General features: G+C 43.1%; 1 protein-coding gene across 1 annotated transcript; it reads right to left on the bottom strand.

Annotated features, from left to right (window-relative positions):
• Positions 1-4,405: 4,405 nt before the first annotated feature.
• Positions 4,406-6,134, bottom strand: LOC124132195 (inositol oxygenase-like). Its single transcript, XM_048382529.1, has one exon. It carries the CDS (start codon positions 5,982-5,984, stop codon positions 5,130-5,132), a length of 855 nt encoding a protein of 284 aa, XP_048238486.1. The 5' UTR covers positions 5,985-6,134; the 3' UTR covers positions 4,406-5,129.
• Between the last annotated feature and the right edge of the window lie 7,427 nt (positions 6,135-13,561).

Genomic DNA, 13,561 nt, shown 5'->3' with positions numbered 1-13,561 from the left:
AGATGGGGATAGGGTGGTCCTCAGCACCCCATGCTTGTACAGATGGGGATAGGGTGGTCCTCAGCACCCCATGCTTGTATAGGTTAAGATGGGGATAGGGTGGTCCTCATCACCCCATGCTTGTACAGGTTAAGATGGGGATAGGGTGGTCCTCAGCACCCCATGCTTGTACAGATGGGGATAGGGTGGTCCTCAGCACCCCATGCTTGTACAGGTTAAGATGGGGATAGGGAGGTCCTCATCACCCCATGCTTGTACAGGTTAAGATGGGGATAGGGTGGTCCTCATCACCCCATGCTTGTACAGGTTAAGATGGGGATAGGGTGGTCCTCAGCACCCCATGCTTGTACAGATGGGGATAGGGTGGTCCTCAGCACCCCATGCTTGTATAGGTTAAGATGGGGATAGGGTGGTCCTCAGCACCCCATGCTTGTACAGATTAAGATGGGGATAGGGAGGCCCTCAGCACCCCATGTTTGTACAGGTTAAGATGGGGATAGGGTGGTCCTCGGCACCCTATGCTTGTACAGATGGGGATAGGGTGGTCCTAAGTACCCCATGCTTGTACAGATAGGGATAGGGTGGTCCTAAGTACCCCATGCTTGTACAGATTGGGATAGGGTGGTCCTCAGCACCCCATGCTTGTACAGGTTAAGATGGGGATAGGGTGGTCCTCATCACCCCATGCTTGTACAGATGGGGATAGGGTGGTCCTCAGCACCCCATGCTTGTACAGATGAGGATAGGGTGGTCCTCAGCTCCCCATGCTTGTACAGGTTAAGATGGGGATAGGGTGGTCCTCAGCACCCCATGCTTGTACAGATTCAGATGGGGATAGGGAGGCCCTCAGCACCCATGTTTGTACAGGTTAAGATGGGGATAGGGTGGTCCTCGGCACCCTATGCTTGTACAGATGGGATAGGGTGGTCCTCAGCATCCCATGCTTGTACAGATGGAGAGAGGGTGGTCCTCCGCACCCTATGCTTGTACAGATGGGGATAGGGTGGTCCTCGGCACCCTATGCTTGTACAGGTTAAGATGGGGATAGGGAGGTCCTCAGCATCCCATGCTTGTACAGGTTAAGATGGGGATAGGGTGGTCCTCGGCACCCTATGCATGTACAGATGGGGATAGGGTGGTCCTCGGGCACCCTATGCTTGTACAGATTAAGATGGGGATAGGCTTGTCCTCGGCACCCTATGCTTGTACAGGTTAAGATGGGGATAGGGTGGTCCTCGGCACTCTATTCTTGAACAGATGGGGATAGGGTGGTCCTCGGCACCCCATGCTTGTACAGATGGGGATAGGGTGGTCCCCGGCTCCCCATGCTTGTACAGATTGTGATAGGGGGTCCTCAGCACCCCATGCTTGTACAGATGGGGATAGGGGGTCCTCGGCACCCTATGCTTGTACAGATGGGATAGGGGGTCCTCAGCACCCCATGCTTGTACAGATGTGGATAGGGAGGTCCTCAGCACCCTATGCTTGTACAGGTTAAGAAGCGGATAGGGAGGGCTCCTACCCCATGCTTGTACAGGTTAAGATGCGGATAGGGAGGTCCTCAGCACCCCATGCTTGTACAGGTTAAGATGGGGATAGGGTGGTCCTCAGCACCCCATGCTTGTACAGATTAAGATGGGGATAGGGAGGCCCTCAGCACCCCATGCTTGTACAGGTTAAGATGAGGATAGGGTGGTCCTCGGCACCCTATGCTTGTACAGATGGGGATAGGGTGGTCCTCAGCACCCCATGCTTGTACAGATGGGGATAGGGTGGTCCTCAGCACCCCATGCTTGTACAGATGAGGATAGGGTGGTCCTCAGCACCCCATGCTTGTACAGGTTAAGATGGGGATAGGGTGGTCCTCGGCACCCTATGCTTGTACAGATGGGGAGAGGGTGGTCCTCAGCATCCCATGCTTGTACAGAGCGAGAGAGGTTGGTCCTCGGCACCCCATGTTTGTACAGATGGGGATATGGTGGTCCTCGGCACCCTATGCTTGTACAGGTTAAGATGTGGATAGGGAGGGCTCAGTACCCCATGCTTGTACAGGTTAAGATGTGGATAGGGAGGTCCTCATCACCCCATGCTTGTACAGGTTAAGATGTGGATAGGGAGGTCTTCAGTACCCCATGCTTGTACAGGTTAAGATGGGGATAGGGAGGCCCTTAGCACCCCATGCTTGTACAGGTTAAGATGGGGATAGGGAGGCCCTTAGCATCCCATGCTTGTACAGGTTAAGATGGGGATAGGGTGGTCCTCGGCACCCTATGCTTGTACAGATGGGGATAGGGTGGTCCTCAGCACCCCATGCTTGTACAGGTTAAGATGGGGATAGGGTGGTCTTCAGCACCCATGCTTGTACAGATTGGGATAGGGTGGTCCTCAGCATCCCATGCTTGTACAGATGGGGATAGGGTGGTCCTCAGCACCCCATGCTTGTACAGATGAGGATAGGGTGGTCCTCAGCACCCCATGCTTGTACAGATTAAGATGGGGATAGGGAGGCCCTCAGCACCCCATGTTTGTACAGGTTAAGATGGGGATAGGGTGGTCCTCAGCACCCTATGCTTGTACAGATGGGATAGGGTGGTCCTCAGCATCCCATGCTTGTACAGATGGAGAGAGGGTGGTCCTTGGCACCACATGTTTGTACAGATTGGGATAGGGTGGTCCTCCGCACCCTATGCTTGTACAGATGGGGATAGGGTGGTCCTCGGCACCCTATGCTTGTACAGGTTAAGATGGGGATAGGGAGGTCCTCAGCATCCCATGATTGTACAGGTTAAGATGGGGATAGGGTGGTCCTCGGCACCCTATGCATGTACAGATGGGGATAGGGTGGTCCTCAGGCACCCTATGCTTGTACAGATTAAGATGGGGATAGGCTTGTCCTCGGCACCCTATGCTTGTACAGGTTAAGATGGGGATAGGGTGGTCCTCGGCACTCTATTCTTGTACAGATGGGGATAGGGTGGTCCTCGGCACCCCATGCTTGTACAGATGGGGATAGGGTGGTCCCCGGCACCCCATGCTTGTACAGATGGTGATAGGGGGTCCTCAGCACCCTATGCTTGTACAGGTTAAGATGGGGATAGGGTGGTCCTCAGCACCCCATGCTTGTACAGATGGGGATAGGGAGGTCCTCGGCACCCTATGCTTGTACAGATTAAGCTGGGGATAGGGTTGTCCTCGGCACCCTATGCTTGTACAGGTTAAGATGGGGATAGGGTGGTCCTCAGCACCCTATTCTTGTACAGATGGGGATAGGGTGGTCCTCGGCACCCCATGCTTGTACAGATGGTGATAGAGGGTCCTCAGCACCCTATGCTTGTACAGGTTAAGAAGGGGATAGGGTGGTCATGGGGAGAAACCCGCAAAATGGGAAGTTATTCTGATAAATATGGAGCAAACTTATCTTTATTTACTGTCGTATCCATTTTGCCAGGCCGAATGAAAGAATTTTTAGATTTGGGATTTAATCATGTCTTCAACCAATCAGATTGCAGCACAAATTCTTTCATTACACAATACCCACTACATTTGTTTGTACGACAGCTGTCATGTGGATGACTGGTCCACACATTCTCCAGCTTGTCATCATTATTCAAAGAGCCTTTCTCTAGCCCCCCAAACTTACCAAATAAACACTTGTATATTGTTTAGTGTAGTCTGCTATATCACACTGGCCTGTTAAGTATCAAGTCTTGGCCAGGCAAAAGAGTGGTCGATAGTATGATAAATGTTCCACACCATTTGTGGTCCAATGGTTGAAGTAAGTGAGAGAATATTGCACCACAAAGCAGTGTTCAAGCTTTGGGTATCCTGGAGCAGTAGGGTGTATCACAGTAACCTCTGCCAAGCCAGTGAGTGGCTGATGACACAACCAATGATCAAGTCCATAAAGGTATGATGACTCACAACTCGTTATTCAGTCATTGTGTCCACATTGCCCTCACTGTATGTAACTCTTCAGACAAACATGGGGTGTGCCCAGGGTGGCAGTAACCACGGTGCAATAGAAATGTGTCAATAAGCTACCAGAATCAGCTGATGGAGTGCCAGCCTTTGTTCAAAGGCCTTGGACAGCAGAATGGTGGTGGTTCAATCCCTGGACAAGTCAAGCCAAAAGACATTAAAAGATGGTACTTGTTGTAACCCTGTCTGACACTCAGCATTATGGTGCTAACTCATTGACTAGCACTATACAACTGCCACTATAAACCAGACTTGTACCAGCAGACACACACTCACACACACAGGTATGTCCATCGCCATATCACAAGTGTAATAATCTTGAAACACGATGGTAACCACCAATTCACCTTTTCGTTCATTGACCTAAATGGGAAAGTATATTGATTCTATTTTCAAGTTTTCTGGATATTATTACCAAAGCTTCACATAGAAGATCAGGTTATTTATTTAATTAATTGAGCAAAGCATAATTGAAAAATTGTAACAGAATAATGTATTCTCAAGATATGTACATTTGTGCCACATTTTGTGATTAACAATATAAACAAAGTGATATAGATTGATGTACCTCATCAGAAACCTGGGAATAGGTACATGAGGAGACAAATAAATACCTCTCCAGCCAAATATTCAACATATACCCAGTCAAATTCATAGCATGTGTCAGACCCAATAAGACCTAACTGATACACCATAATAATAGATGATCCATAAAAAAATATATCCTTTGTCAGATGGTCCATAGGACCTATAGATTCTACATACCTCACCATGACAATATGCCATTTGAGGACATATTCAGCTAATGAATAAAACATGTGTATCTAAGATTCCCTATCGAGATCTGAATTATACCTTTGTAAAGTAGGTATTTAATCAAAAGAAAAAATCCAGTTTCCAATACGCAAAAACTCGTGCAACCATTTAATGTGATTCACACACTCCCCTGAAGACCCTCAGACGTTACCTTAACGTTGTTACACAGCTGTAAACAGAAGAACAGATCAATAACAAAGCAGATAGTACATGGAGCCAAAATACGCTGAACCATTTCCCAAGGCATCGATCACTTCATCGAGGATAACAAACTAAACTATTGGCCAATTTTAATGTCCTCTGTTCAGAGTTCAAAGTTCACCTAGTCTATCTCTTTACCACCGCAATTTTCCGGGACAAAACTTCTCGACAAGTTCGCTGTAATATGGCAGAATACTGTCAACATCTGGCATGTCTGGTGACTTTGTGTACAGGTCGAACTGGTTGAATTCGTTGACCCATTTCATCATGTCAATGTCCTTGTTGCTGCACAGGTGTCTGTAGGCACCGCACGAATGCCAGGGATAAAAGGAATGAAAGCGAATCATGTACAGCGCTTCCTCGGGCAACGTGCATCCGTTAGCTTTGAGGACACGATACAGATATTCGTCGTGGCCCCATGACATGGTCACGTTGGCTAGTCCACAGTTTTCAGAGTAGATTCCAAGTTTCGTGTTCAGCTTGTCATTCTTCATGTCGGGGTTCTTGCTGAAACTTTCTAACCCGAACACAATGGACTCGTCCGGTAAACATCCAACGGGAAAGGTGTCCCCCACCACCGCCCACTGAGGCTCACCCCAGAGTGCCATCATCTTGCCGAGGTCGTGAATCAAACCCGTCACTTGGAACCATGTGTTGGTCGGGTGCTTTTGTCGTATTGCCTCGGCTGTCTGAAATGCGTGTAGCGAATTTGGAAAATCAACATCAGGATCGCTCTCATCGACCAGTCCATTGAGAGCCTCGATCGCTTCTAAGATTGTCATTTCTGCATGGTTAAATTTTGTCCAGCTCTCGAGGCGGTTTTTAGCATATTCAAGTGTCTGGTTTGTGTGCATCAAATCGTAAGTCCTGAATACTCTTTCGGGGACGGTGTGAATACGAAAATCTCTGAAATCACTTTCCTTCTTGTTCTCAGGTCGATATTCAGAGGGATCAATTAATGGAATAGGCTCAACTGCGACCGACATCATGAAATATTCCCACGTTATAGTCTATACACAATATCAAGCTCTACTGGGTAGGTCTTGACCGAGCGACAGTCCGTAACCAAGTGAATCATTCTCGATTACGTGCCAACTTTTATACCTGCTGACTAGATCTATATGATCCAGCTGGAACTGGTTTTCGTGGGTTTGAGAGTACCACCGATGCACGACCCCTTGTGTATCGGAACTAAAGGACATATATATATATATATTGGCTGGCGCTTTCAACGAGTCTCATCAGGCCATAACTGAATAAAGGACATGAAGTAGTAACATATATATAACTTTAGGTGACGTCATAACATTAAGGAGATCTCTATATATTATAGGCCATAATATGTGCAAGAAATGATTTGCTGAGACCGTATTTATATTAAAACATATTCTTATTTATAAACAATTTGGAACATAAGTTTCTTTTGACGCGTGGACAAGAAGAAGCTCAACCGCGTTTCTGTTAATTGTGTATGGGATATTTCCGCTCTCAAGCATCACGCACCATTGCACCCTCGCACATTGCGCTTTCGTACTGACCTACTTTAGGTGTTTACAGTTTGGAGGGTCTAAATGGGTAGGATTGACATGTTAGGGTGTTATTTTTAAGATTCATTTCGCTTGTTGGCTGAGCGTACACACAATAAATAATTGCAAGTCATCCCGTGGCATTTGGTTGGATAACAATGCAAAAATAAAGAATATTTCAGGCCACCGTTAACAAACAATACTGTTTCCTTACAGATAACAGAATGGCGGGGCTTGTGTTCCATTATTGCTAAGTAAGGATAAGAATGTATGGGTGACCAACTTCTTTATTACAGTAAGAGCGACGTTTCGGTGTAGGTTCTAACACCGTTATCCATTATTGCTCTCAACGATATGTCACTGATTTTGTATTGTTGTCAACAGCGTTTTTGTTCGTGTTAATCATTCAATGTGCAGTCCGTGAAGTTATTAGTGTTGAAATATTTATTTATAAGAATTGATTTCAATATGTTTGGGTAATGGAGGTATGAAAGTGCGGTATAAAAATGTAAGTATTTATAGCCTAACGCAGCACATGTGAAATGTTTATTCACTTTCTCTTTCCTTTTGCATGAGAGGTGCTTGCAAACTGCACAAATAACAGCATTATTAATTGAATCCCTTGTCATTGTAAATTGAGGTAATTGATGTGATGTGGTGTTGCAAATTGCACAAATAACAACACGCGTTAAATACTTTGTCAATCGGTCACACAGTACTGTTTACCACGCATGACACAACGAATGAGTATTTGCATCAGTGAACTTCTACAGGAACAGCCGAAGAGAAGGATTTATAAGACAAGCGAAGGACACTCACATTCCTATTAATTAACAGGGATATGGGGTCAAACATATATTTGTGTCTTTGTGAGGCATTTGGAAGTTGGAACAGTAATCTGTTTTTGTGGATCTATTATCTTACTAAAAGAATTGTTAAGATTTTAAGATAAGAAAAATACATTAAAAAAATACAATTAATACCTAAATGTGGCAAGGGATAAGCTGTGTACTGGATCATTGTGTTGTTTAAAGCTGTCATTTTGGCAGACAAACAGACAGACAGTTTGTTTAAGTCTAACTTTAGGTATCATAAGCAGGTTACAACATATACAAATGTACAGCCAGGTATGGAATACTGTAAGTGACATTCTCGCGATCTCGACCTTTGGAAACGAGCTAAATATGCCCAAAACACGTGAATGCGCCAAAATCTCGCGTTCTCCCGATCTTGCATTCTCGTGTTTTTTTGATACATAGCACAATTTGTCAAACGTCGACAAAAAGTCGACAAAAGTCGTAGTATTATAAGGTCAAGGCGCATGCGCACTTTAGTAGTCCCGTCCCGCTTCGTTCATGGTCTTCATTCTCCAAGTAGCATGTAGCAAACTTATGACTTGAGCTTGAAAATGCTATGTACTTTACATACACAATGTCTAACAATGTTATATTTGGGATAACACTTTCTTAGTAAAGTACAGATTCTCGTACTTTTTTGGGGTTGAGTGCAGTCCGGGATTCGAACCCACAGTTGCCAGAGTGAGGCACCTAATCGCCAGCACACAAAGTCAGCGATCTAACCAACTCAGCCACCGCGGCTTCTACAAAATGAAAGTCCGACAACTGGTAGTCTAGATCACCTACTTTGAGTACCCCTCTGACAAGTGTAAATTGGCACGGCTCCCATGGCCGAAAGCTATGAATACACAATGCCATTACTAAGAAAGTGTTATCCCAAATATAACATTGTTACATTTGACCACTTTCTAAATGGCATTGTGTATTCATACACAAAGTCCTAAGTAGTGAAGAGTAGGGTACTCTCCCTTTGGTACAGTTTCTTATGTACTTTAAGTTAAAACCCTTAACATGCTCAATATAATTTAACAAAAGAAATTGTGTACATGGATGTCCTGTGATAGTGACAACATTAAAGTGTCCGGAAGGCTGGAAACAAAATATCACTGAAAGCTAGAAAGTAAATATTGCTTAAAGCCACATCAGCACTATTGCAGCTATTCTGGGCTGCACTGTCAGTTACAGAAATAATCGTCCCCCGCCGTGATATTGCTGGAATATTGCTAAAAGCGGCGTAAAACCATACTCACTCACCCACTCACTACTACAGAAATAATCACAGGCCAGTTATTTTCTCCATGAGGCAATATTATATACACGAATATTATATTTGGGATAACACTTTCTGAGTAAAGTACAGATTCTCTTACTTGTTTTGGTGAGTCACGTCCGGGATTCGAACCCACACTGCCAGAGTGAGGCACCACATCGCCAGCACATATAGTGTCAGAGGGGTACACAAAGTAAAATAGTTACATTGACAATTGACACAAAAGCGCGAGATCGCGTCATTGGTCAAGTGTCGCGATCTCGCATTTTCGCGTTTTTTACAAAGGTTACATATGACAGTTTGAGTCGAAACATGCAGCGCTTGCCAATCAGAATTCGCGTAGGAATTGTGGTATTTTGATAAATAATTTCCCGCAATTAATCAGTTTAATACTCAATTTGATAATTAATTGAAATTAATCACCACTTGAAACAATTTATTAGGTACCTCTCTCAATATAAAACCCAATGAGTTCAGTTCATTTGTGATTTTTACACATTTGTCTGTAATGTACAAAGGTAAATGTTCACGAAATTCAACTATTTGTCTGTTTGTAATAGTTGTCTGATAAGTCCATGGTTGCTACTGGTAATCCAGGATAAGTTGAACCAACTCAAAAAGCGCATTTGAGACAAGTAGGCGGTGCACAGAATTTGTGCAAACATATTTGGTTTGTTACAGTTAGAGAGGGTGCACGCATGTTGTGCACGTGCAGGCCATGACCTTGAAATTGACTACGCTCCCGTGGACACACGAGTTGCTCATAAAATTATTACGAGGTCGGTTTGAGAAGTCGATAACAGGATTCTCTATAGTCCTTTGATAGAAGTTAATTACAAACAAACATGTCAAAGCTTAGTAAGCATGGCCAAATCATACATTCTTCTACCGTTTTTACAGTCATCCGGTATCGCACATCAGCACGTACTAGTATGTGCTATTGAACTGGCCGCCAGAACTCGTTGTTAGCCGAGACAGGACACGTCATATCCATCAGACAACGCACCAGTAATCGGGCCTCATACATAGTCAAACAGGACTAATTGTCAGGTCACTAAACTTATCCAGGCTTACCATTATGGACATTGAATATGGGACATATGGGTAACTGAAAAAAAAGTACATGCATTTCTATTATTAGTTCTAAAGATTTTCGATGTGTTGTTAGCTGTTCAGTTTTATTTAAAGCCTGAAATGCATGACATTGGTCAGAACATTTACCTGAATGATAAGCGGGAGAGATGTCACAGTGCCGGTCTTCACAAGCGGCTGGAACGGGTTACTGCACTCATTTACTGTGGAAAGACATTGTTTATCAAATTCAGTTTGTAAGGTAATCGCATAGTAGTCAAAAACTTGGTGTGGGATGTAAAACGGAATAAATTGAAACAAATGTTCATATTGTTTTAATAATGCCTGTGTCGATTAAACATTTTGGGAATATATTATATTGTAAATTAATTTTGACGAACATAAAGTTTGCCGCGATATTGATGCATCGCATTGAAGGTTTCTTGTTTTCATATACATGTACTGTACGTGTATGGGGCCTGGTTTTGTGTCTCCGGCAGTCATATTGCAGATTCGCCTGTCATGCCGAAGGCCCGGGTTCGAATCCCCCATATGGGTTCAATGTGTGAAGCCCATTTCTGGTGTCCATCGCCGTGATATTGCCGAAATATTGCCCAAAACGGCGTGACACCATACTCACTCACTCATATTGCAGAAGAATTGCTATAAGCGGCGTAATACCATACACATGCACTCACTGAGTGATATTTTCAACATTTTCACAACCACTGATATAACATTGATGTGTAACTTATGCTTTAAGAATATAAACGCCGCTTCCTCTCTACAGACAAATGTCATGAAAACTCTTGTTTATTTTCACATATCATATAGTATTTGTGGTTCTGGTATAATATTTTAAGCAGCATACTGAGTTCATCCACACAGTTTTCATTTATAACCCGTTCATCATTTAATATCGCGTTATTGGGGGTCTCGGGATGTTAGTGATGCTCAATTTACGGGTAACGACTATTCAGTACTGAAATACTCGATATCTTTTAATCTTATCAGAAAATGAGCTAACAAATGTGCAAACTTGCATTGACTTTACATCTCAACTTCTTCCCGTAGATTTACACGCGACGGCGATAGAGACTGAGTCCAGCTGCACGAAGCCGGAACGAGATCAGCTTTGGAAATGGAGGCCTGAACGTACGAACTCCCAGCTTGGCGCAAGTTGACGACGCGCGTAGAGTATCAGCTTACAGAAAAAAAAATCTCTAAACTTGGCGTTGTCAAGTTGCGATATTGTGATATCAAGAGACGGGGCTCAACTTATTAAAATCTCAAGCTCTCTCTTGTCCCTAAAAAATAATGTACTCTCTTCAACTTGTTTTATGTTATGCCACGCATACTTTGACTATTGTAGTAACCGCATCTCTGGATTTTGTGACCTGTAATTGTCCATATATATATTTATAAATACCTACTGACAACACTGCAAAGAAGAAAACGTCGTTTTTTCCGTAAGGTCATTGGACCAAAAAAACGACATAAAATTCATTGATATTGATTAATTGATGAGTGTCCAGAAAGTGTCCGGAAAAGCGTCGAGTTTCTTAAGCGTAAAATGGACGGAAAAACGATGCTTTTTGCTCCGTCTTGTACAAATGTTAACAGCTAATCAGATGGCGCTGGTCCCCCGACGCACGCGATGCCTATGGCTTCTTTCAGGCATGCCTTGCTCTGGTATCTGTCGCGCGCAGTGCAGCAAGATTTGCTGGTAAGTCAGTTTTAGGATATGAAACCTACTGATGGAATTCAGACACGCGCCAAGACGTTAAACCAAACCATGTTACCAAGTTTATTGAGATAACATATCCCTCCGCTATGCACAGTCATCTCTTTCGGACAATAGGTTAATGTGTTTTATTTGGTTATAACAGTAAATAGTTTTTTTAATGTGAAGTTAACATGATATAGGGCTTTTCCTTTGGACGAGAGGTCGGTCACAAAACCGCGAAACTGAAGTTCATAAGTGTACGAACCTCACATCTTGACGTGCATGCGTTTTTCACGAGACTATATACTTGAAATGACGCAAACACTGACGGACTACTTATGATTCCTTAGGGAAATCCCTGGGAATTCCATAGCACGAAGTACATAAAAAGTGTCGTTTCTCACCATTTAGACCCTTTAGTTTTGAACTTAGCGTTCTAGCAAACATTATGATACGTCGGAGAGGATATCCTCGGTACAACCCATCCTAGAGAACAGGAAGAAAAGTACATCCAAACTACTGCTGTTACAGTCTACAACAATCCATGAATGTAGCTTAGTATCTAATTGACACATCGTTACAATCACCTTTCAATGATCTACTACTGCTGTTACAGTCTACAACAATCCATGAATGTAGCTTAGTATCTAATTGACACATCGTTACAATCACCTTTCAATGATCTACTACTGCTGTTACAGTCTACAACAATCCATGAATGTAGCTGAGTATCTAATTGACACATCGTTACAATCACCTTTCAATGATCTACTACTGCTGTTACAGTCTACAACAATCCATGAATGTAGCTTAGTATCTAATTGACACATCGTTACAATCACCTCTCAATGATCTACTACTGCTGTTACAGTCTACAACAATCCATGAATGTAGCTTAGTATCTAATTGACACATCGTTACAATCACCTTTCAATGATCTACTACTGCTGTTACAGTCTACAACAATCCATGAATGTAGCTTAGTATCTAATTGACACATCGTTACAATCACCTTTCAATGATCTACTACTGCTGTTACAGTCTACAACAATCCATGAATGTAGCTTAGTATCTAATTGACACATCGTTACAATCACCTTTCAATGATCTACTACTGCTGTTACAGTCTACAACAATCCATGAATGTAGCTTAGTATCTAATTGACACATCGTTACAATCACCTTTCAATGATCTACTACTGCTGTTACAGTCTACAACAATCCATGAATGTAGCTTAGTATCTAATTGACACATCGTTACAATCACCTTTCAATGATCTACTACTGCTGTTACAGTCTACAACAATCCATGAATGTAGCTTAGTATCTAATTGACACATCGTTACAATCACCTTTCAATGATCTACTACTGCTGTTACAGTCTACAACAATCCATGAATGTAGCTTAGTATCTAATTGACACATCGTTACAATCACCTTTCAATGATCTACTACTGCTGTTACAGTCTACAACAATCCATGAATGTAGCTTAGTATCTAATTGACACATCGTTACAATCACCTTTCAATGATCTACTACTGCTGTTACAGTCTACAACAATCCATGAATGTAGCTTAGTATCTAATTGACACATCGTTACAATCACCTTTCAATGATCTACTACTGCTGTTACAGTCTACAACAATCCATGAATGTAGCTTAGTATCTAATTGACACATCGTTACAATCACCTTTCAATGATCTACTACTGCTGTTACAGTCTACAGCAATCCATGAATGTAGCTTAGTATCTAATTGACACATCGTTACAATCACCTTTCAATGATCGTCCAATTGAGCAGTCATGAAACACCTGAAATGGCCACAGGTTCATTAACGACTTCGGAAATCCCTCCCGCCACGTTGATCGTGGCGGCCATTTTGACGTCTTGTACTTGATGTAAATGAATTACGACGCTCTGCCGTTGTGACAGACTGACTCGGGTAGTTCTTAACATATCTTTCTCATCTAATATGGGGATATTATTGGAATACATTTCTTGAAAACAAACTAAAACAGATGTTCCTGAAAAGCAAGTTGAGCAGACATACGCTCATGTGACCTCTCTTTTGAGGAAAACTATTCTATTCCGCAATACAGCTTCTTGTTGTATG

Source organism: Haliotis rufescens, unplaced genomic scaffold, assembly GCF_023055435.1.
Source record: "Haliotis rufescens isolate VD_foot unplaced genomic scaffold, xgHalRufe1.0.p SCAF_4, whole genome shotgun sequence".
Classification (NCBI taxonomy): domain Eukaryota; kingdom Metazoa; phylum Mollusca; class Gastropoda; order Lepetellida; family Haliotidae; genus Haliotis; species Haliotis rufescens.
Note: the sequence above shows the minus strand (reverse complement) of the source record. Positions and strands in the feature narration are given on the sequence as shown.